The sequence below is a fragment of the Rousettus aegyptiacus genome, unplaced genomic scaffold (assembly GCF_014176215.1).
Source record: "Rousettus aegyptiacus isolate mRouAeg1 unplaced genomic scaffold, mRouAeg1.p scaffold_m13_p_4, whole genome shotgun sequence".
NCBI lineage: Eukaryota > Metazoa > Chordata > Mammalia > Chiroptera > Pteropodidae > Rousettus > Rousettus aegyptiacus.
The window spans coordinates 52,606,310-52,631,854 of record NW_023416307.1 but is presented as its reverse complement, the minus strand read 5'-3'; the positions used below and the strand labels follow the sequence as shown (position 1 = coordinate 52,631,854).

At 47.4% G+C, this 25,545-nt stretch overlaps 1 protein-coding gene across 3 annotated transcripts in view; it reads right to left on the bottom strand.

The window, feature by feature from the left end:
* Nucleotides 1-25,545, bottom strand: part of MYLK (myosin light chain kinase) — a 239,956-nt gene that overhangs the window by 65,835 nt on the left and 148,576 nt on the right. For all 3 annotated transcript variants that reach the window (XM_016159354.2, XM_016159352.2, XM_016159353.2), the window contains exons 12-16: nt 17,411-17,548; nt 15,432-15,629; nt 14,493-14,742; nt 8,809-8,880; nt 7,106-8,376 (exon numbers count right to left, since the gene is read on the bottom strand). In XM_016159354.2, the coding sequence (XP_016014840.2) occupies nt 7,106-8,376; nt 8,809-8,880; nt 14,493-14,742; nt 15,432-15,629; nt 17,411-17,548 (1,929 nt within the window). The remainder of the gene's footprint in view (nt 1-7,105; nt 8,377-8,808; nt 8,881-14,492; nt 14,743-15,431; nt 15,630-17,410; nt 17,549-25,545) is intronic.

The window sequence follows — 25,545 nt, the reverse complement described above, 5'->3', positions numbered from 1 at the left end:
AATACCTGCCTTGGAACCTGGACCATAGCAAGTAAGTGTTATTCACATGGATAGCCTCTGGGAGCCCAGAAGTCAGAGACCCCATAGGAACCAATCCCTCTCCCCAGTGAAGCCAGGGTACTTTTTGCTGATAACCCATGTCCAAAATAACTGATCCCTAAAGGTACTCCCTCCTGGTATCCCCACCCCCTTTCCAAAGAGTCCTTTTATAAGGACATTAAAAAAAAAAAAGATATAGAAGAAGAAAGAGAAATAGTCTCTGCCATCTTATACAATCAAAGGAACAGACGGACACAGGCTGTGCACACTGGAACATCACTGAGACGAGCAGTAGATAGGCTCAGGTTTACAAACCTGTGTTAGGAACAGTGGCAGATGAAGGGGCTCTGCCCACCTTACGGCGGTGATTCTGGGAATGCACCATATAAAAGAGAGTTTTGAACAGAGGTGGGTAGGGGATAAGAGGTCTAATAAGGGCATTGGCCTGTGGGAAGATCTGTTGGCAGAAGGTGACTGTAGCCTGGGACCCTGGAGCTGGCTTTCAGGAACGGTATTTGAAATAAGAATAGCGACCGATAAGAGGCACTGGGCTAGGAGAGGGGCTCTGCCTCCCTTCAGTGCCAGGTCTTTTGGTCACCTCAGAGAGGGGTAGAGATGCCTTCTTTCCTCACAGACTCTCAGTGGGTCTCACCTTCAGCCCAGCACACTGCTTCTGGCTTGGCTGGGGGAAGGAGGAGTCAGGCTGGGCACACACTGAATCTGGCTCTGGTCTTTGCTTATCCTGGGTGTCTCATCTTATGGATGACTCCTCTGGGGGATCCTCTTGGGGGGTTTCCCTAGGGGTGTGGGAGGGGCCAGCTGAGGACTGGGCCTGTTGGGCTAGGAAGGAGGGCAGCAATCAGTCCCCTACTTCCTGCCTTCAGATACACAAACAAGCCAGCAGCATGATGTCCTTGTTGTCCAAAGCTGTCTTTGTTGTCAGGGCAGCAGTCATCACACAAGGAGAGGAACAGAACCTGAGCCCTGGTACATCCTGCTGCCTGGCTCCAGCTACCTCTCTTGCCCCCACCTCTGTCTAGCACAAGTCATTGGCCCTGGACAGAGCTGTGTGCATCCCAGGTGTATGTGTGGGTGGCATGGCCAGAAGGGAGGCTGACAGGTACTGTTCCAAAGGGCCTTTGATCTCAAAAAGTACCCTTCACCCTGATTAGACAGATACAGACTTGACCATTAAATACAGGGATATTCAGAGAGAGGACAGATAATGTCAGTGCTACCCAGAGAACCTCACTGAGTCTGGAAGAGAAAGCAGAGGTGTAATAGTTCCTTTTACTTCTTGGTACCTGGGCACATCTTAAACAGGGGAACCTTTGTCCTACAGACCACTTGAGGCAGGATGGCTGGTCTGCACTCCCCACCCTGTTATACAGACCCTGCCTCTTGGGCAAGGCCTTACTACGTTCTCCCAAAGGAGAGGGTGATGGGTCAGATCTCTCATAGAATTTGCAGAAACTGCAACAGAAAGGATTTAGGTTGGATTTTTATAAAGTCTGCCGTCAAATTAGGAACTATGGAGCACAGAAATGGAGGAATGAGAATAACTATCTTCTAGAGAGAGAAACTTCCATTCACCTGGGAGGGCAGGAGGAGGCAGCTGAGACGACCTCTGGATATAAAACTCAAAGTTTAGAGGAAACAGACTCCATCCTGCAATTTCCCCTCAGTTTGAGGCTAAGGTTCTGGGAGTAGACACCCCAATTCCAATGCACATTCCATTCAAATGCTTGATTGCCTTTCAGTTTCAGTCCTCCAGCTGCCTTCAGCCTTAGACCAAAACTGCACAAACTGCAAAGACAACAGTAAGACCACCAGGACAAGTGAAGCATTTAGACCACAGCACTCAGTCCTTCACCAGAGAAAGCATCAGAGCAGGGAGATTTTGCAAGCTGCTCAAAGCCTGGACCCCTGGCCATGTGCTTGGGATGGGGGAGGGCCCCCAGGCAGGCTTGGATCCTCAGCTAGCCCAGATTGAAGAATCTGGTATTTCCTGTGGGACAGCTTATTCCTGACCTCCAGAAGAAAAACCGTTTCCCAGCGTTTTTTTTCTTTTCTTTTTTTTGAGAAGCCTCAATCTGGTGGGGAATTTTGAGAGGGAGGTGAGGGGGATGGGAGCAGTCACCACAGAACCAGGAATCCAATGGATGACTCAGCCAGAACCATCCCTGGGAGAGCCCCTCATGCAATGGAGTCTGAAGATCCCCCACCTTGCTCCTTTTCTCAGTGTGTGGAGAGAGTGGGTAGTGGGGTGTGCATAGTGGGAGGGAGTGGTCTGAGGGCCTGGAGGCTGTGTCTTGAGGCTGTCCTCAAGTCAGCAGGGTCTCCTGACCTGGTTCCCCTGGTGTGTCTGGGGGAATGCATGTCACTCCTAAGCACCCATACTCATAGATAGACCTCTTCAAAGTCCTTAGTTCATCTTAATTAAAACATGTCTCTTAAGGCCATTGCGAAACCTATGTCCTGGAGGGCAGTGACCATATCTACTATGAATGTTTTTCCTGAACCTGGAATGCAGTCACAATAAAAAAAAAAAAAAAAATCTGACATTCTAAGAATGTCAGACAAACGAGCATTTATGTAGCAGGTGATCTGGTGAGATCTATGCAAAAGTAAGTCAGGAACACTTAATCAAATATAACCTACCTTGAAAAAGATGACATATAGGCATACCTCATTTCATTGCATTTTGCTTAGTTGTGCTTCACAGATGTGTTTTTTACAACTTGAAGGCAAGACCTTTCCTTCACTGGCAAAAAGATTACAACTCACTTTCTTGCGATACTTGCTTTATTGTAGTGGTTTAGAAACAAACCCACCACATCTCCAAGGTATGCCTGTAGTTTCTGAAAGGGAAAAACCCTCCTAACTCAGAGTTCATTGAGTGGATTGTGCCTACAATGAAAGGGGCTAGAATAGCACCTGGCACATAGTAGGTGCTACATAAATCATTGTGTTATGTAGGATGAACTAATACAGGTTTTGAAAAAGCTTTTGCAAGATCCCACACTGAAAGCAATTAAAAATGAATCATCAGTTAATGATAACAATAGAAATGAATCCTTGTCATTAGATTTGAGAGAAATGTTTGCTCTGAGAGAAGCCTGGCCTGGGGACAGGAAACAAGGTATAAAGATGAAAGCCTCTCTCAGGGGCAACACAGAACCCCACTGGCTGACTGGACCCCAATCCCAGGCAGAGGCCTGGGGAGCACTGCTACAGGTCAAGAAAGGGCCTGGTGCGGCTACCCTGGAAGGCTTAGCATTGAAAGTGACCACCATGCACCCTGAAGCTCTGGGGGATGCAGAAAGAGGAAGAACACCTCTTCCTTCCAAGAATTAATGGACACTCTAACTAACTGGGCTGCCATTATACCTCTTTTGCTCTCCCCAGCACAAAACCGGGTAGACATAATCCTATTTCTGGGGGCTTGCAGGCTATGAGCTTTATCCAAGCTACAGGTTCAGAGAAGCCTCCCTGAAACCTATAAACAGAATGTCTAACTAGCAGTCAGTACACAGACATACATGTTGTTGGTGGAGAACACAGGAGTCTCTTGTGGCCAAAGGCCAGTGACAATAGTCTGGAAGGCATCCTGGAGGAAGTGAATCTTGATCTTAGAAGAAGAGACAGCACAGGGTTCAGTGCAGTAGAGCAAGAAGGGCTGCAAGTCAGGGAGTTGGGGGCAGAGAGGATGCTGTGGGGTGCGACGGGCCAGGAAACCAGCAGCGCCCCTTCTATCTTCCCCTACAAACCACCTCAAACCGCAGCTTCCTTAATTTCACCGATGCCTTCACTGTGACCTCAGTCATCCAGACATCGACATCCAATGGTCTTCCACTCCTTCCTCTTCTTTACCCTTCTACCCAAGCTAGGCAAAAGGCCCTGTTAATTCTGTCCTTGCTCTTTGAACTGGTTATTTCCTCTCTGTGCTAGTTAGCCCAGGCCTCACGGCCTTTCTCCTAAACCTCTTTGGTGGGCTCTTTACTTGTCTTTGAGTATGGAGTTAATCAAAAGGCCAAAATCCCAGCTTTGCGTACATTGTTCCTTGTTCCAAACTCTTACATGGCTCCCTATTGCCTTTGGAATAGAGTTTCTCAGTGTGATATGCCTTTCTCTACAGCCCAGACCATTCAGTAAGCAGGCCTGCCTTTGCTGCTGCTATGCCCCTGCCCGGGAGGCCCATAGTTGCCCTCTTCCCTGCTGGGAGCCCAGGGCTGCCTTCGAGGTTCCAATCAAGGCCCAGTTCTTTCACCACCAGCTTTCCCTGAGGCCCCAGCACTCAGCTCTCTCTCCTGCTGCTTCCAGCAGCTCATCATCAGCACCCGACTGGAATAGTTTAATCACTGTGAGTGTATGTCCTCTCTCCACAGAGAGTAGATCCACTCATACCTCTGCAAGGGCCTGACTTCCTGCAATAGGGCCTGATCGAAGTGGTCACCAATAATGATTTAGGACAAGCTTTCTTTCTCCTGGGCCTGTTTAACCTAGGATCTTGAAAACTTGGGAGACTGAAGCTCTGAAGAAGGGACGGTGGACAGGAAGTGGGGCTGGTATTTTGAGACAAGGTACTCTCCCTACCGTGGCAAGATGGACAGGCCTGTTTCATGGTCTGCTCCTCCACTGCAGTGAAAATACCAGAGGGGCGCCATGTCAGTCTTCTAGCCTCTTGACAACTGTTGACAGTGCTGAGGAATAGCCATTAGCATTTTCCCTTGATAGAGCTGATCGATCATGAGAGGTTTTCTCAACTGTACCAGTATGCTGATGTGCTAAGAAGAATTAACTTAGAGGTAACATAGCATAGTGATCTAGGCATTGGAACTCAACCACTTGCATTCAAATTCCATCTCTGTTATTAACTAGTTGTGCAACCTTGGCCAAAGTACTTAACTTCTCGGTTAGGTGGGCAGTATAGCAGTTGCAAGGACTGAATGAGTGAAAGGAGTTAAGATGCCTGAGACAGTGTCTGGCACATAGAGTTCAATAAATGCCAGCTATTCTTTATTTTTCAAGGGAGTATTATAAATATTAAGAATATATTTTATAGTTGAATTTGGGGCTGTCTCCATAATCCCCTCCCACTTCCCTTCCAATCGCTATCCTTTCCTTGTGCTGGCCTTCTTTTAATCATTTCTTCTTCCTCTGCTTTGGACCAAAATTGTCCCTTCGAGATGGTTTCTGGGGGAGGTGATGCCCGAGTAGCCAGATCTCTATGCCCTTTAACACTTAGTGACCAGCAGATACAATAGATTCAGGTGCTCAAGCAAGAGCATCCAGTGTCTAATGGCTCAAGCGTGTTTTTGAGACCAGGGCAGAGGTCTGCTTACATTGCTTAGTTGAGTTGATTGTTAATAAGCCGCTGTTGGTGGCTCTGCTGGTTCCATGCAGGTCCCAGAGCAACAGCACAGCTCTGTGCATTGCCTTCAGCTATCTGAACATCAGTCTCTCTAAGGCTGGTGCAGCCGAGGACCTCACATTACACAGGCCTATGTGACTACATATGTTCTATCTATCCTTTGTCCTGCCCTGAGAGATCATCTCAAGGTGATCTGTGATCAACTGGGTGGGAAATGCTCCCGCTCAAGGTTTTGGATCAGTTTTACCAAAGACTTCCAAAATGGGAGGGGCCCACAGGGGCAACAAGGAAGGCATCCACTCCCCCTGGACATCTCACCACACCATGGTAATCCCCATGCCCAACTGTGTGTGGGCCACGGGCAGGCTGAACCAGCAGAAGCTGGCAGGTGGATGAGATGACTTCTGGAAGACCCTGACAATCTAGGAATATCCATGTGAAAAGTCGCTCTGTCAACACATTAGCAGAAAATAAAACCTTTTCTCTCTCTCCTGGCTAATTTCCTCTTTACTCCTTCAGCATCTAGATTTAAAACACATAGCAGTTCCAGATTTGCTAAGATGCAGTGTGAAGAGAGGAGCTTTACCATGAGCTGAGGGGGCTACTGCTGTGTGGGGTAAGGGAGGCAGTGAAGAGGGGTGTAGTCAGAGGACAGGAGGGAGGGCAGCACAGTGCTGGGGATGTTGCTGACATTTCAGCTGATCTGGATTTGACAGAACCTACACTCTCAGGCCTCGGCTGTGGCTGCTCTCTACCTCTCAAGGTAAAATGCCACCTCCAGAGGAGCTTTGTACCCTGCCCTGCCCAGAGCCACCGGCGCCAGCCTGAAGCTCAGGTCAGACTATTCTAGCACTAGCCACCAGAATGGGATGTGAAAAGCCTGCTGGTCTTGGAGCTCCCATCCAGGCTTGGGGTTTACAAAAAAATTTCAAACCAAATTGAAAGTCCAGGGAGAATATCCCTCTTACCCCATTCCTTCTCTAGATATAAACTGGCCCATCTAAGAACTTCAGACCCCAAAAGGCCCCAGATGGAAGGATTTAGAGCCCCCCCTCTTCTCCCCACCACCCAAGAATGTGAAATAGCAGCAAACAAAAGTCTCATCCAAATTAGGAAGAGAGCTGCTGTCTGCCGGTGAGTGTGTGTGCAGTAGGGGCTGTTTGGGGTTTTGGGTTCCCACACAGGTCCCTTCAAACCCACAATGTTATCAAAATATCAAGACTTAGTTTTTGTTAACCCCAAATCATAGCCCCATGCCATTCCATCTCTGCACACCCTTCCCTAAATCCAAAATGCTGCTGCAAAAGCAGCTGTTAGCTCAGAGCCCCTAGCTGGCTCCAGGCTGGTGCCCCCATTTCCAAGCCTGTAAACAGCCTCTCCAAGCCAGAGCTGCAGGGAATTAGCGCAGGTCCCGTATGCTCTGAGGAGCCCACTGCTGGGGGGTGCTGTGAGAGTGCTCTGCTGGGAAGATGCTGAGACCTGGGCATGTGCCACAGGACTAGACCCCCGCTCTCATTCCCCAGTAATGGAATGTGTGCCCAAGGACCCTGAGTGGTGCACCTATCCTGTCAGTGAGCAGGGCACAGAAGCTCTGCGCTGCGAGCAACGATCAGTAAGATCAAGGCTCCATGAGCTGACAGTGACCCTCATACAGAGGCCCCTTCCTCCCCAGCCCCTACCCTTAGTCATTACCTTCTTGGGAGAGGATGATGAATTTGGTGGTCTTGAGTGTTTTTCCATTCAGTGTCCAGGTGATGGTGGCCGGGGGATCAGAGGACACCTGGCATTGAAGTAGCAGCTTCTCACCCTCTGCCACATGGACATCTCGTAGCTTCTCCTTGAAAGTTGGGGCTGTCCCTTGGCTCTCTGGTTTTTTCTCATTATCTGTGGCCCCTGAAAGCCCTCTCTTGCAGTTCACATCATTCTTAACCTCCTTCTTGAGTTCTTTCTCGGTTGGTTTTGGAGTCTCTTCTGGCTTGCCATTGCCCACAGGTTTCGGGGTCTCAGCTGGTTTGGCATTGCCCACAGGTTTTGCGGTCTCGGCAGGCTTGGCATTGCCCATGGGTTTCAGCATCTCGGCCGGTTTGGTGTTGCCCACAGGTTTTTGGGTCTCAGCAGGCTTGGCATTGCCAACAGGTTTCACGGATTCAGCCGGTTTGGCATTGCTCACAGGTTTTAGGGTCTCGGCAGGTTTGGCATTGCCCACAGGTTTCGGGGTCTCGGCTGGCTTGGCGTTACCCATGGGTTTTGGAGTCTCGGCAGGCTTGGCATTGCCCACGGGTTTCGGGGTCTCGGCTGGCTTGGCGTTACCCACGAGTTTTGGGGTCTCGGCAGGCTTGGCATTGCCCACAGGTTTCAGGAACCCTGAAGGCTGGGTATTGCCCACGGCCTTGGGACTTTCTGCCGCCTTGGCATTCAAGGCCTCAGCATTGTTGCTACCATTCTCTGTTGGTAATTTTTTCTTGCTGCCCAGTACCGAGCGAAAATCTGGGGTGGCAGGTTTTGGAGGTGGTACCTTCTCAGGCAGTGGGGTCTTGGGAGTCCCCTTTTTGGCCAGGACAGAGCGGAAATCAACCTGCTGGGGGCTGTGCACCTTTCTTTCTTCCTCAGACACAGTCTTTGGCTTCACTTGCCGTTGCAAGTTGGCGCGGAAATCCATCTGCTCAGCTGGGATCTCCTTCAGGTCTTCTTCCGACACGGTCTTGGTGCTCACCTTCTTCCCCAGGAGGTCACGGAAGTCCAGCTGCTCCACCTCCTGCTGGCGGATGGCCTCCTCCGTGTGCTGCCGTGTCTCCACACGCCTCTTCAGCACCCCTCGCACGCCTTCACCTTCCTCCTCCTCTGGCCAACCCTGCCCTCTTGCTGGCCAGCCAGGCCTCAGGGTCCCATAGCAGTCACCACCACCACCATCGGCAACAATTCCTCGGCCGCAGAGGCCCTCACAGCTGGCAGGCTCCCTCCCCCTGCAACCAGTGAAGGGAAAAAGGAAAGTAGCAGGAGAAAAAGGGGCTGGGTAAGAAAGAAACGTCAAGGGAGAGCAAATCCCTGAGGGAGGGAGGGTAGAGGGGAGGGGGAAGGGCAGTAGGGGCTGGCCAGGCTGTGTTTATAGAAGGGAACATTGGTGAGAGGCGCTTGCTTGCTTAGTTGGTTTGTTACATCGGTAATGACTTCAGTAGCCTTATAAGGGTGTGTACAAAAAAAAAAAAATTCACCCCCTCTCCTCCCCTGCTCTCCCTCCCTCGTTCCCCTTCCAATTGCTCCTTCTTGGCTCTGGCAGCCTCAGCTGGAGGATACAAACAATCTGGGACTGGTGGGTTGGGCCTGCAGGGGCCAGGAGGAAGGTGCGTTGAATGGTGGCACGTGGCTTGGTTAGGCAACTCCTGGGGGGCACTCACCACAGGGGAACTCGGGCAGGGCTGCTCTGTAGCATCAGCGACACCTGGCAACTGCATTCGCCAACGCGGTTCCTAAAGAATTCAAGGGGTCAGTATAGATCAAGAGACTCTGAGCTGAGAGCCTGCTCAGCACAAGGGCTGTGATGAGAGAAGAATGAGCAGGAACTTGGCCACAGGCTGGCTGCTGGCTCCAGGGAAGATGGGGCCACAGCCTTAGCTGTGACCGCGACATGCTCACCCCAGACTTAGATTTAGGGCAGGGCCTTCCCATCCTCCTTGGCTCAACTTTCATTACTCCAGCTCTTGTTTAAAAAGGAAAAAAAAAAAAAAAAAAAAGAATCTTCTGGACAACAGCTAAGATAGACATCCAGAAGTAGGAATATTTTCCTGCGAGTATATTACAAAAAATAATACAATCAATCATTCAATCAGAGACTAAACCTGCTGAGGGCTGTGACAAAGCTGCAGGGTATAGACTATGTAGTCTTGGTCAGTCTGCCCAGTGACCTTGAGTCTGATTCATGGCTCCCTTAATACGGAGCTGTTATTTCCCTCTCCTCACATTCTGCTGCTTCCCCTTTGCTTGCTCATGAAATGAAAACACCATCCAATCCTTACCCATCGGCTGATGCCCTCAGATCAGAACTTTTTGTATTGCAAATCTAACAGGTGTCTCTCTAATAACAAAGTGGCCCTTTCTCTTCTTCCTTCAGGTGGGGGTGGCTCTGAATTCTTCAACCCACTGTTAACTGTTCAATTTCCCAAAGCTAGTGCGGGACCAGCTGAGGCCCCATCTGCTCAGTGCTGCCAGGTACATAGAGCAGCTCAGCACTCTAGCCCCACAAGGCTGCCATCTGCTGGCGTTTCTGAGCTCTGACCAGCCAAGAGGTTCTGTTTAGACTGGGACAAGGAGTGGGGTCAGGTCTGAGATAGTGCAGCTCTTTATGATAGCCACCCATTTTATATAGCACCCTCCAGCTTTCATGATTTTCACAACCATTCTTTCTTGTCCCCAAACATCCCAGTGAGGCATAGAGCACCATTATGCCCATTTAAAAGGTAAGGAAAGGAGGCTCAGGAGTTTATGCTAGGCAGTGCTGGGACTCTGGGGTTTCCCACTCATTCCCCTGAACAGGACCATTTTACTGCATGAGACTGACGCATGCCTCACTTCCTACCACAGATGTGCCAAGCTCTGTGACAGGTTCCTCGCACAGTCTATCTCACTTATTCTTAAACTCCGTGAGGTTGGGCCAGTACCATTTTTATAGGTAAGAAAAATGAGGTCTATAAAGATTAACTTGCCTATACCCACAGTAATAGCTAGCAGAGAAACAAGTTGGGACCCAAGTCTACCTGAATGCAAGACCTGTGACCTTTCCACCCCGCCCTACAGTGCTCATCAGAACAAATCTATTCTGGGATATGTGTGTGTTTGTGCATCTCTATGTGTGTATGTATAGATTAACCACATGCATGGATTCACACATATGTGGGGTCAACCTGGTGGGCACTTGCACCTGCAGGTCCCTGTTTGGGAACATGTGTCCATGCATAAATCACCCCACATGGACAGACAGATGAGCACGTGTTCATGGAGCTCTGCCAATGTATGTGGGTACCTGCCTCGCTTTGCCTGGTTTCTCTCCCAGTACAGGGCCAGCCTTGGGTCAGACACCAGCAGCCCATGTTGTGACAGATGATTATTGGGGCTCCTGGAGGTTGCTGCTCACTCCCGGGCCCTGGGACCCATTGGAAGGAAGAAAAGGTTGGTTTTGCTGCTCTCCATCCTTTCTCTTATCTGTTGAGTCCCCTCTTGGCCACTTTCCTCAATGCTCAGGCTCTCAGAAGGCACAGATTAAAGGTTCAGAAAGCCTCATGTCTGAAGAATTTGAGGGCCCAGGGTGTTCCTTTGCTCAACAAATAGTTTTTAGGTGCCTCCTTAGTGCCAGGCCCTGGGAAGGCTGAGAGGTCCCCAAAGCACCCAGAACATTCAACAGAAGGCTTATGGGCTTGGGTTACCTTGTAGAATAATCATGGGGGGCCATCTGAGGGTAAGGCCCATCCCCCTGGTACCCCACTTCTTACAGGCTGCTGGCAAGTATTAGGCCATTCCTTGCCCACTTTTCTTTTTCCGGCAAGGGGTATGATGCCAGGATTGGAGTGGAGGAGAAGGACAGGATGCCCAAGGGCCATGTTGTCTTCCTAGCCCTTTTCAACATCTCCACAGCTGAGTTTCCTCCTGTCACAAGTAGAATACAGCCCAGAGGCAAAAATCAGGAGCAGACACTGACCAGATGGCCTTGCTTTACCTCAGCCAAACTCCTCAGAAGCTATAAATGGTGAAGTGCCCTTCCTCTGAGCTGGAATAAGCGCAATCTCCTCGTGGGATCAGGTAAGGGCTTCTGTCATTTTCCATTACCTGCCCTCAGGGAGGGAACATAGGTGGCCTACTGCTCAACCCATCCTCAGGCCTTACCCCAAGGCACTTGGGCAGTCTGAGAGGCTGATGGAAAGTGGAGAACTTGGGGTCCCATGGCTGGCCTACTAAATGAATCATCCCTTGGAGTGGCCTAAGGGGTTACAATTTCTCAGCCATAAACTTAAACCTCTGCAGGACATTTAAGGCAAATCATGTTTCAAAGTTTACAAAGGTCAGAGAGGCCTGTTGCCTGGAACCCACACACCAGATAACCTAACCAGCCAGAACACCCTCTGAGGCCATATTTGGTATCTGCACATAACTCAGTTATAGTCAGGCCTGGGCCTGAGGATAAGGCCCCCGCCCCATGCTCAGCCCAGGTGCTACTGCAGAGGATATGGGGCTATCACCCTATGAGCTGCCCCTTTTACAAACTTCCAGAGACCATTTTGTCCCCAACTCCCAACCCTTGAATAAGAAGCCCACTCCTTGGGTACAAAGCCTTGGAAGTTGTCCCACTCTGAATCACCCACCTCTGGAATAAATTTCATATGCAAAATTAGTTTAAAGAACTAATTTCCTGCAAAGTATCAAAGTTTCAAATATTTCAGCTGGAATTTGGAGCTGATTTTTTGACATTTCTTTCTTCTTTTAGAAGACAAGCGTTAGGGAAGAGGAGAGGTAGGAACCACACATCCATATCTACCCCACAACTTTGAGAGACACAGAGAGGACTTGCCGCCCCGCGCCCCCCGTCCCCCGACCCCCGCCGCTTCCTCCCAGACAGACATCCAGTCTTCCTCCTTGAAAGGCATTCTGTCCTGAGTCTAGGTCTGACTTTTGTCAGGATGGGAAAAGCTGGAGGGGAGTGAGGCCCTGGCAGGCCTGGCACACATTCCCAAGGAGAACTTTCCACCGACTTGCTCCTTCTCGGCTGGGGACAAAGCCAAAACCAGGGCACCAGGCTCCCAAAGGAATGAAGAGGCTGGATTTGGGGGAGGGAAAAGGGGCAAGGGCTATGTGGATGGGGACTTTAGTGAGATTTCCCAGGTTCTCCAAGTTCCCAATGCACTTGGAAGAAACAAGAAATGGAAGAACATCTAATTTAAAGACTGATTATAGCTCCAATCTGGGCTCTGTTACTGGCCTTTGGGTGGCCCGTGACCCTGAGACCTCAGTTTCCCCTATTATTAAAAGAGGAAGCAGCTAGATAACTTCTGAAGTTCCATCCAGCTGGGACAGTCAAAGTTTTATGACTGTCCCCAGCTGGGCCCAGACAGTCTGCCTGCCGACCTCCCAATGCAATCCTCCTTGTTGGCCTGGCCAACTTCCCACAGCCTATGCTTTGTTCTTCCTTAACCTTTCTTGCTCAGCCTATCCAACAGGCCCTCAGCAGACAAGCCTCTACTCAGTTGCTAAGCCTCAGCCTGTTTTCCTCAAAATGCCACAAAAAGCTCATCTCTTTTAGGATGTCTGGTTTGATCAACATGAGTTTTGCCTCAAAGCACTACTCTTTCCATACAGACAAGCACTATTCTCACATATAATGTTTCCACTATTTGTAATGGTCTAGGAGAGGACGAGTGTATCTTTCTTGTATTTTGAATGAAGATTTGCTTTCCTGATAATAACTGGTTCAGGCACAAGGCAAAGGTCATTGGTGTGTTCTGAGCATACTGTTGATGGTAGTAGGATGACCAGCCAGTCCACAACCGTCTCATCAGCTGACCACAGATGGGCCACTAGCTCAGCTGAGGTTCACTGAGCCTTGCTTGCCAAGCCCAGCAGAACTTTCTAGCAGATCCATATACTCCTAAAAAATAGTAATGGCTACTTTTTTAAAGCTACTAAGTATTGGGGTAGTTTGTTATACAGCAAAAGCTAACTGATACAAGTATAAAGCCCATGCTCAGAAAGGACACAAGTGGATGGGCATGTACTGCGTTTTGTAATTATTGTAGGAACAATGCTCCATTACGGTAGTAGCCTTGGCATGTGGCTACAGAGCTCTGAACATGATGGGTTCAGTACAGGGAAACGATTTACCCTGGAGAGCATGCCCGTTACAAAGCAGCCAGGTGCTTGAGCCAGGGCAAGTCCAGCCATCCTCGGAATGTGGCACAACCTCCTATTTGCAGGGTTAATGTGCAGACAAGTGCCTTTCTTCAGTGTTTGTACCAACCAGGGGCTGGCGTTCTGTCTCCATCAACCCAGGGTTGGCATGGAATTTTAAGAGTTAGACCATTTAAAAATAGAAGAACATTTTTGGATCACATTCATTTAACAAATAGTTACCACATGCTGACTATGGGCCAGACATATTCTAGGCACTGAGAACCCAGAAGTGCACCTTCATGGAGCCCACCTTCCCGTATAAACTAGAAGGGCCTTGAAAGGGAGGAAGAAAGGAATGGGGATAGTTAACTTCCCTGTAGTGGTTCTAAAATGTCTACGAATTCTTTGATACTCATCTCTCCATAGGTGGAACTTAATTCTCTTCCTTTTGAGTATGAACTGTACAGGGTAACTCACTTCTAACCTATAGAATGTAGTCGAAGTAATGGTATGTGACCTCTGAGGACAGGTCAAAAAAGACATTGCAGATTTCAGTTCATTCTATCTCTTGGGTCACTAGCTCTGGGCAAGTCAGCTGCCACATCATGAAGATACTCAAGCAGCCCTATGGAGAGGTCCACATGGTAAGGAGCCGAGGCCTCTTGTCAACAGTCCTGTGATTGAGCCCTCTTGGAACTGGACCCTCCAACCTCAGTCACACCTTCAGAGACTGTAATCTCTGCTGCCATCTTCACTGCAACCTCATGTAAAACCCTGAGCCAAAAATTACCTCTAGCTAAGCTATTTCAAATTCCTGAGCCATGGAAACTGAGATAATAATTGTTGTTTTGAGACGCTAAATTTTGGGGTAATTCGTTACACAGCAAAGATAACTAATAATTCCCTCTATCTTCTGCTTTTCCAATTTTCATCTAGTCTCCCCTCCTTTATGTTCTCCATTTATTAAATAATAGGGGCACAAAAGCCAAGGTGTAGCAAGACAGAGGACTCTGGGGAACTGAGCCTAGAAGGGAAGGTTCTGTCGTACTGAAGTGGAGGAAATGAAGACTTATGAGCAGCACCAAGCTTTTGCTTTCTTTACCTTGAAGCCCAGCCCCACATTATTTTGTGCTTCCTCTGGCTTCCTGGTCCCAGGCAGGGACTTTGACAGGAGGTAGGAATTTGGGGGCAGGATATACAGACTCACTTAAGCAAGATCTCATACTGGCCAGCATGCCAGGGCTGCACATTTTTTAGAACCAGGGTGAACACGTCTTCATTCTGTAGCACCTCGAAGTGGCCGGTGTCTTTGGAGAGGGCCTTGCCATCTCGGAGCCAGTGCACGGTGGGGAAGGGGTCACCAGCTATGGCACAGGAGATGAGGACACTCTGGCCCAGGGAGGCCGTCACTGAGCGAGGCTTGCTGATGAACCAGGGCTGGGTGCCATCCTGTGGCTCTGGAAGTTGGCAAAGGGTAGAGTTAGGGAGGGAAGCCTCTCAGCAGAGCGTCTACACAGCTCCCCGTGGCAGTGAAGGTCGGAAGATAGCACATTCCCCAAATAACGGCTTGCCCAGAAATAACTTTTATTGGATCTACAGATACAGCACTTCCTTTTTATGGCAAATCTGTCTTGGCTATGTTCTCAGAGGATAATATTAACATGAATTTGTGCATCCAAAGCAAAGTAACATAGCCCAGAAGGTGCAGGGCCACTGGGCTAGGCACTAATGATCTACATCAGATGTGATGATTAAGAGTCATCACTTGCTTTATGTGCACTTAACTTGTCTCTTCTCTTAAATGGAGGCTCCAAAGGCAAGGACCCTAAAAGGCCCATAACTCACATCGAATGCTATCACTGCCAAATTGTTATGGGTATTACAAGATTTCTCTCCCATCATTCTATGCAGCTGTCACCAGTGACGCAGAGAGGACAGGGACTTCAGAAGCCAGGTAAGGGCCACTCAACTAGAGTCTGAGATGTAAGATGAGGAGCTGGTCCCTGGGTCTGGGAGGGACTGAGAGAGCACAGGGTACATAGTGGGAACGAAGTAGGCTCACATGGTTCTTCTGCCTCCAAACTGCTTTTGGAGAGGCCATGCAGCACCTTCTCCCACGGCTTTCCCTGCCATTGGTCAGCCTCACCTTGCACCGTGAGCACGGCCTTGGTGCGGACAGCCCCGGCGCTGTTCCAGGCTTCACAGGTGTATGTGCCCGTGTCCTCTGGGAACACCTCCTGGATGCAAAGGCTGTGTCGAGTGCCTCTCTGTTCAAAGTGGAAGTCCTCTGACTCCTGGATCTCATTCCCGTTGTGAAGCCAGATGACTTCAGGGGGCGGGTTCCCTGAACGAGGAGGAAGGGCAGGGGCACTGGTCAGGGAGTTGCTTCCCTAGGCCACGCAGCACATCTGCACACAGTACTGTGACACTGTACTAAATACTTCACTAAACTTTCTATGCTCCAGTTTCCCATCCAGAAAACATTCTAACCGTACCTACCTCATAGGATTGTTGGAAGGATTAAGTTCATACAGCCCTCTTAGCAGCCCACTAGAATAGCCGATTAGAACAGCATCTAGCACAAAGAAAGTACTCAACGCATGTTCACTATAATTATTTAACAATAGGTTTGGGGAAGTGGAGAAATATGATTTCAGAGGCAAGAAAAGAAAACCCAGGAAAAATGGATTTTAAAATTAGAATTCAGCTGCCTGCTGATCCTGAGTGATCACAGGGTCACCAGGTTTGCAAGCGAATGTGTTTCCTGCTCTGCGCTGCCTCACATGGGGCCTGCAGGTTCAGGCAATGCACTGTGACTTCACAGTAACTGTTGTCAATGTTCGCCAGCAGGAAAGCTCAGGTGCATTTCATTTTGCTACCAAACTAACATTGTCTGAGGGTGAGGATGGGCGCCAGCACTTACAGGACTTCCAAACATAGCTCATTCTGGATAGCAGTTTCAGTTTGTACTAGTTTACTTTCCTGGGTAGTTTCTAGCAATTAGTTGAGGCATGAAACAATGACTGCCTGTGAGGATTTCCTTCGCAGTAAGAGCTGAGCCTTTATCTCTGCTTCCAGAGGGGCAAAGCCCCAGGACAGTTCCTGAGGGAGGCTAAGTGGTATCAGGCTCTGCAGAGGCTCAAAGAAGAGGAGACCACATCTGTCTCCAGTGGGTTAGGCAGCACATGTCTGGAGGCCAGGTGCACAGCACTCTGGTTTCTGTCAACTTGAGGAGTGTGGATAGGGAAGGGGACCCATCCCTTTGCCTGGAACTGTCATGAGACTGCCTCTAGCCTGCAGTTGCAGAGAATTCATCCAACAATCCCTAAAATAGTGAGCTCACGGGTGCTTTATTGCTTCTGCAGCTCAAGAGGGACTAAAAACCCAAAAGGATGACCTCTGAGCTGTCAGAGGGACTGTTCAGTGGCCAGCAAACATTTGTGTAATGAATGGGAGACTTGACATCCCAGAATTCTCTTGCTGGCCTTTAGCAAGAACTGTGACATCTCATACTGCACTGCTAATCACATGCTCTTGTCACCTAGTCACTGATTTAGAAGGACCGCTGATCCATCTTCTCACCTTAAAATTTGAATAGAGAAACTGAGAATATCTTCTAAGACAGCACTCCTCAACCTTTTCGGCACCAGGGACTGGTGCTCCTATGAGAATCTAATGCCTGATGATCTGAGGTGGAGCTGGGGAGCGGCTGCAAGTACAGATGAAGCTTCGTTTGTTCAGTGCCATTCCCCTCCTGCTGTGACAGGCACCAGGGGTTGTTGGGGATCCCTTGTTCTAAGAGTTGGGAAGTCCTCACATCATCTGGTTTTGTTCCATTGTTCGAAATCTTCCAAGCTATATTGCCCACAGTGTTTTCACATTAAGCCCTGACCCTCTAGCTGCCATCTTCTTTCCGTAGACTAGTTAACCTCGAATCTAGAAAACTGTGCTAGAAGAAAGCAGAAGAGAGGGACCAAGAGGATCCACTTCTTTGGGTCCAGACTCACAGTCCCATGCTGATTTTCTAGTGGGTCAGTGATCCCAGCAGGGCATCAGAGAGCAGTGCCCATGTTGGAACCATGCCCATTTTCATGTATACCCTGAGGACAGAGACGCAAGACAGACCTGACACCTGGACTGTCATGGTGACCTGGCTTCCATCCATGACTTTGAGATCAGACAGGCCCTGCAGGAAGAGAGGTGCGACGGGCTTGCCAGCAGCTGTGGGCAGAAAATATTCACTCTTCCCGTCACTCTTCTTTTCTGTGGCAGACAACAGAATATGGGGTGAACATTCATTCATTCATTCATTCATTCAACAAACAGAGAGTAAATGACCCCTTAGCATATGACTGTCAGGTTCAGGTTCTCGCCAGAAACTGACTGCTAATGGATGAGGGGTTTGGGGAGGCCCTGGAGATCACTGGGAGCACAACGTGCCGACTTCTCTGCTTGGTATGACAGTGCTCTTGCCTGACAGCAGGGAAGGAACGAGGCCTCTGCAGGGTCATGCTCAACCTAGGCCCTGGTTCCTCAGGAGAACTTCGAAGGTGAGAAGCCAATATCTGGCATCTTATGAGATTTTTTTTCTTAAATTTTATTTACTTTTTTGAACAAGTGATACCCTCCCATGGCACAAAATTCAGTAGACACCAAAAAATACGTGCAAAGTCTCCCTTCTGCCCCTGTCCTTCAGCCATCAGGCATCTATCTCTTCCCAGAAGCAATCAATTTTCTGTTTCTTGTTTATCTTGCCAGAGATGAGCTATGTGTATAACACACATAAGCAAATAGGCATACTCTTCTTTAAAAAAATGACAGCACAGTATACACAATGACTGGCATCCTGCCTTTTCATTTAGCAATCTATCTTGATGTCTCTCGTAAAACAGAACTAAATAGATTTCTCATTGTTTTCTATGACTGCATGATGCTCCATTGCCATCTCATGAGGTGTTAAGCATCTCAAGAAATTCACAGACAGGACACTCATTGGAAGGGCTCAATTAAAAAGACTGATTATCCCGAGCACTAGTGTTAGAGAGGATGTAGAGCAAGTGGAACTCTTGTACACAGCTGGTGCAGATGTAAAATGGTACGGGCCTTTTTAAAAACAGTTTGGAAGTTTCTTAAAAAGTTAAATATACATTTGCCATATGATCTAGTGATTCTACTCCTGGGTATTTATATAGGAGCAATGAAAATACATGTCCACACAAAGATCTGTACACAGACATTCATAGCAACTTTATTCCTAATGGTCCCAAACTGGAAACAACCCAAATATCCCTCAACAAGTGAATGAATATACAAATAGTGATACTGCCATACAATGGGATACTATTCAGTGAAAAAAAAAAGGAGTGGACTAGTGATAGACACCACACCAGGGACAAATCTCACAAAAATTACATCGAATGAAAGGAGCTAGACAAAGAAAGAGTACCTACCTACTGGATGATCCCACTTACACAAAATCCTAGGAAATGCAAAATGTAGTGACAGAAAGCTGACCAATGGTTTCTTATGGCAGAAGTTGGGGGGATGGATTCTAAAGGGGCACAAGGAAGCATGTGGGGATGATGGAGATGTTCATTTTTAAAAATTGTGGTGAAGGTTTCAATCAAACGCCAAAAATGGAAGCAGTAAATTGTACATCAATATTACCTTAATAAAAACTAGGGGGAAAAGATCTTTCTGAGAGAGAGGGAGCATGCCGGCTGGTCAGAGATAAACTAGAACAACTCTCTGGGTTCAGGGCTGGCCCACTTACCCCCATTCTGTCCTCTGGGGAGATGGGTTACCAAAGAGTTTTCTGTTATTCTTGGAACCCTCCTCAAGCTGGGCTCTGACCTACCTCACCCGAGCCAAAGGGAAAGCAGCAGCAAAGGGGATGAGCTGGTGTCTGTTTCCCACATAGGACAGCCATGGAGCAGGATGAGCTCGTAGCTGCCCGGTCTCTGATTTTGCCCTTTGTCCTCCAGCCGGGTGGCTAATTCCTTTTTTAAGCTCTTTTGTTTTTGTCTTTTGTTGGGGGCCGGGGTAGAGATAGAGAACGCCACGATATTTCTAACTTAAACTCTTAAGTGTTTGGGGAAAGGGACTCTGGTATTTTGGGTTCTTATTAGCACACAGCCACAGATGCCAGGTCTTTTCCAGGAATCCTGTAGCCATGGGGCTACATTTCCAGGGTGCTTTATATACCTGAGAAAGGCCTAACTCCAAATTTGCTACTGAATTTTTATCTGTTGGCACTGAAAACAAAACATGGCCCACTGCAGAGCTCTCCCAGTGAAGCCTCTCAGAATGAGGCTGGAAGAGGCTGGGAAGGCAGGAGTGGGCTGGGGGATTCAGTATTAGAAATACAGAGATTTCGTTTCTCTGACTGGGCCAGGAAAGCAGGCTGCCTCGGGAGAGTTGAGGAATTTCCTGTCTTGCACAGACTGAGAAGGCTTGAGGACAAAATGTTTTCGCCTATCCAGAGTCCTCCCTGTTCTCCCCTCTCCACTTTACAGTGTCCCCAGATTTACAGAGCTCCATGTAGGTACACTCAATCCTACATGCTGCGGAAACATCAAAACCCCTAGTTCCTTCTCCTTTGAGGCAGTGGTGGCTCCTCTTTGGCCCCTGCCTTCTCTCAGGTCTTCCCACTGCCCAGTGTGCTGGCCTGGGGCTTTGGCAAAGCCATGTTACCCTATGGGTCTCAGCCAGTGGGGACAATAGCATATCTGTGCCTCTTTCTCTTGAAATGTGGCCTGGGCACTGCCCCACATGTGACAGCTCACTAGTTCTCCAAAAGCCATCAGAAAGCTAGGATCTGAGGTCAAGTACTGGCTTTGGCCAAGTCACTGCCTCTTTCTGAAGCTCATCATCCTCATCTGTATCATCACAGGACTTCCAGAGTTTTAGAGAAAATGTATGAAAACACTTTGTAAGACTATTCACCATCAATGATAACACTTGAGTGAGGCTGGCCCAGGCTGACTCACACCTGTCCACTTGGGCTCAATTATATGGTGGTGGGTTTATCAGTAGCAGCAACAGAACAAATGGAGACTGGACCCTTGCCCAAGGATTATGGGCTCATTTTTTTACGTGACCTGAGGCAAATACTATTAGGAATACAAAAGCATTGTTTAAAAATATCATGGGATATATCTAAAGTAAATAGAGAACAAATTTTCATTGTACTCCCTTCAGGAGAGTGAAAGGCAGTGACTGAATGTGTGGGAGCCAACCTGGGGCAGGCATTTAGTTGCACTGTCACTCACAGCCTCTGGCCCCGTTCTTTCTTCCCCAAGGCTCCACTGCAAGAAGGAGGGAAGAGGGACCCGAGTGGGAGTAACTTTGCTGGATGAACCTCTTCTCAGACCTGCCATTTGGGATCACATGGGACTCAAGTGATTGAATCCAGACTTGTGAATGTCTGAGTCATCCTCAGCATTCTAATGCCCCAAATTATTCGTGGGGTGCGAAAGCCAACCAACCTTCCCTAGAAACACATCTGTGCTGGGAATTGGAGCCAGTGAGGATCTTGGTTTTAGGGCAAGCAGCTTTCTTTAGGAGGCCTGAGAAAAGCAGCCCTAACAGCATCCTGAAACCCCAGCCCAACCCCACCACCTGCTTCGATGACTGAGAGGCCAACATGTGTTCAGGTAGAGTGACTTGCCCAAAGTCACATAGTCTGTTATAGGCAGACTCAGAGGTAATTCCTGGGCCTTCGGACAGCAAGGTCAAACTGTCCTGGAGGCCATCTCTTCCAAGGGAACCAGCCTTCTCCAGTGATGCCCACGGTGAACTCTCCATGAGGACAAATGTATTACCTGCTAACCACATCCTAGACCCTTGACAAGGGAGAAATGCTGAAGCAGACCAGGCAAGACAGACAAAAAGGGCAATGTGTACGTATTTCATTTAATTCCAAAGCCAAACAATTTATCCTGACTCATCTGTGGCCTACAGACCATACATCAGTTTATGCTCACTCTAATGTGGATGTAGATAAAATAAGAAAACAGATGGACATGGGCGCTCTGAACACATGGCTCTAGCTCTGTGAGCTAAAGCAAGTTCCCCAACCTAAGCCTCAGTATTGTCTGTTCTAAATTGCTGATAATACAATTTTCATCAATTATTGATGATAACACAATATTGATAAGTATACTGTATACATCAGTAATATCACCTATAATAAATACGGCTCGGTTTTTAGATGATTAAAAGAAATAACATGTAAAACAGCTAGAACAATATTTGGCATATAACAAGTATAAAAATAAATGTTTCGTGCCTTTCCTAATCCAACTGATCTTTTTGGTTGCAAACTTAATCAGACAATAACTACAATGAGAAAAGTACCCCCAAACCAGGATATTCACATTTAATCAGGCAGGGATCTGAGAGGGCATAGACAGCCAAGACTGAGATAACATTATGATAATTCCTTACAAATTTCAGCACTTCAAGAGTCTAAAGGATGCTTACAACTCTGTTCAGTGTTATCCTCAACTTCTTCTCAAATGGAGGAGATTGTATGCCCATTTTACAGTGAAGGGAGCTGAGGCTCAGAGAGGGAAGCTGCCCACCCCCCACCACCCGCCCCAAGGTCTAGGGGTTGATGTGGCTCTGGTCTGAGCTCTCTCTCTCCACTGTCCTGAGAACACAGGCAAGCCACTTCGATTCCACAGGGAGCCTTCTGGCATTGTCCTCATGCTTAGAGTCACCAACTACTCTAGAGATATGCCCTTGTGGGCAGTGCTTTAGCGGTCATCTGTCACCATCCTGGTTTGAGCCAGGGTAGGAGGCGAGGGTCTGAGGTGAGGGTCCTAGCGGCAACAGCACCTCAGGGAACCTGAGCCTTCTTCATTTGGGGAGGGCAGGTACTGGCCGTGGTGCACTAATAGCTAAGGAGGGGTCTCTGGGACCCCTCTGGGTAACAGAAGTGTTGCCCACCCCAAATGGGACCAGACTAAATATACCCCAGGTATTTCCCACAGCTGTGCTTCCTGCTGCTCTGATGAGACTAAACTCAGAGAGGGCCTACTCCCTGGAATCCAGGAAGGGCTGGGCCTCCTTCACTTACTGGCCTAGGATTAAAGATTTAAAGTGAACGGATCCATTGCTCTGGTACATGGTCAGTTGGCCAATGACTCCCCATTCACTCACCGACTCACTTTGTCATTAAACTGAGTAGCTAGCTATTGATGTTCTGTTTCATTTTGATAGAAAGGAAAAGAATCAGACCTTCCAATGGGGGAGATAAGAATTAAGATTAAGAATACTTATAAGCAGTTTATTGGCAAGTAAAAATGATGCCATATAGACTAAAGCTGTCCATAGGACTTGAGAAAGGGAAACAGTAGGAAAAAGGGAAGAACAGAAAGAGGAGAAAAGAGAAAGAGAAGAAGAGAGGAGGAATGTGGAAGAGAGAGAGAGAGAAGGGAGAAAGGAAGCAGAGGCAGAAAGACATGGCTTTCTGGTCCCATTGATCCTCTGAGTTCCTCCTCCTTGGCCATTTTTGCTCTGCTCTGACTCATCAGAAACTGCATTTGAAGACAGTTCTTAATCATAAACTGAAACATTAAATTATTGCTCTGGTGAGCAAAAGTGTCAGACAAATGACCTATGCAAAGTAGAAGGCACATGGGCTGGAGCAGTTGGGGGTCCAGTGCTGCTGCATCTTCTTAGCTGGGTTATTGGGCAGTTTGACTTAACCTCCGAGCAACAGTTTTCTTCATTCATAGAATTAATTCAAAAGTGGAAAGTGGACTTGTTATGAGAATTAAATAAAACAAAGCAGTTTTTTAACTGATTAGATTTTTCTATCAAAACAATGTTCTTCATTAAAAATATTGATAGTTTTACTTTAAAACTCTAACATATATTGGTATTAATCTGATATTTTATTTTGAAAAGATTTTAACTGGAGAAAGAGTTAAATACCCATGCAACAGGTACAATTTATCTCTCTCATTTAACCCATTCCCCAAACCTGGAGACATGAAGGAGGCCTTTAGCTCCTCTTGGGCTTGAAATTAAGAAAGCCCTCCAGCCTGTGTCCCATTGTCTGGCTGTAATCTCAGCGGCGACCTCTACGCTACGATAATTCTCCTGTTCTTCCCTTTGGAGTCCTTCCTTTCCATTCTATGGTTTTAGCTGGAAAATCAATTCTGAATTTCTCCTTAGAAGTATGTTCTCCATCTGCCAACTTTCACTAGCCAACTTCATGCTCTTTGAAGCACCATGTTTCTGTATCTGAATTTGCATTAAACGCACATGCTTGCACGTGAGTCCTCGAGGAATTTTCCTTGAAAATGGCCCTCTGCAGTCTCAGCTCATTCAAAACTTCTTTCAGATTAAAACGAAAAGTTGTGGAATGTTACATTTAAAGTGTTTAAACAGATGACACGGAAATAGAAAACAGAGACAGAATGTTGGTAGGAAACCATCTAAAGAGCTCTTCGCTGCAGAGGACCTCCACCTACTGTTGTCACAGGCATTTACTAAGTCCCACCATCGGAGCTCCAGCCTCTGTCAGCAACTCTAGAGCATTCTAGATTCACAGGCGGTCACCAAATGAAAATGGACGTGCAGTGGCCCTCCTCTACTTCCTAACATCCCCTCTCCCAACACTTCTCAAGCAGGTAGATACACAGACCTCTTGGAACCTTAAGGGAGAGGAAGTGATTGATTGCCTTTATCTCAAATCTACTAAGGATTTTCCTTAATTGTCAAAGTGGCTATTTTGCTTTGTCATTACAATGAAAAGATACCATTCTGACAGCAAATCTGATTCCCTCCAAACACTGTTATACTATGGAAATTCAGTAAATCACTAACCAAAGAAAATTCTAGAAGCACAGTCCTTCCTTCTTCCTTTATTTGGTGTTCAAAATCTAGCATAGTTTAGGGATTGAAAACTAATGTCCTCCTTTCTCTAAATTCTAGGACTGTTGGCTCTAGAGGACTCATCAAAGGAAGGTTACTATCACCCAGCTGAAGTGGGAGCACGGCCCCTCTCCGTCTGCAGGGTGCCTATGCAAGGGACAAATCCTCAGGGAGGTACCTGACTTCTCTTCCAACAAAAGTCCTAATCAAATAAATCTACTTGGAGACTCAGTACAATATCTATATCCATGGGTTATGGAGATTCTTCCCCCATAGCCTTGTTCTCTTTTGGCTTTTCTTCCCCCACTGACTTCTCTAGAACCTAAGAAGCAAATGAAAAGAGAAGTGTGCATGGAAAAGAATGAAAGGAAACAATGACGAAGGACATCCCAAAAAAGATCTCTGACCAGTAATGACAGGGTTGCTAGATGGGAAGCTGGGATCACTGCCACCATGGCCTTCTTACTGCCTCAGAAGTTATCATCAAACTCTAAATGTCTAAAGGCATAGCATCCAAACCGCCCAGTGTTCCTTCCCGATGAGTGCCTGGAAACCTCACTCCTCACCACAGTCACAGCGAGGATCACATTTGTCATTACAGACACAGAGCTATAATTCTGGATGGCATTCTTGACCAAGGACTCCAAGCAAGTAAATGGCAGATGTGATCCACAATGCAGTGTGGAAGTGGACAGTTATAAATCTCTAATTAGTAAAATGAGGCTCAAGTTCTATGATTTCGACACAAATGTACAAATATATACTTGGAAGCCCTTCTGTGACATGAAGGACCTGCATGTCCAAATTCTGTTGTAGTCAATCAACCTATATAAAAGAAACATATTGGTTTTAAAACAATTTAACATTTAGTTGCTGGCCTTCTTAGAATTTAAAAGACTTTTGGACAGATAATTTGGGTAGATGAAGGTTCTTAAGAGATAAAAGACAAGTTAAAACTGTTGTTCATCCTTTTCCTTCAATAAATTTCCCTTTAGCTAACATAAGCATTAAAAAGTTTTCAGAGTTTTTAAACTCATGGTGGGCAGGGGCCATACCTGACACCAACTGGACAAATTACATAGTGTCCGAAGTATTTGATCATAATATAGGAGAGAGGAGGTGGCAGCCAGTGTCTTCCAATCATGGAGGCTCTCAGTGCTCTAAGTTGCCCCACAGAGTACCTACCTGTCACTAGCCTGAAAAAACTGGGCTTCTACTGGATGCTTCCACTGTGAATAGCTGACTTCACTGGTGCCCTCTGTTTTCATTACGAGCTCTTCATCAAAACAAATATTCTAATAAATAAGTTTATTAAGTTTCATTTTTTCTATATATATACATATATATTAAATGTACTCACATTTTATGCCCTT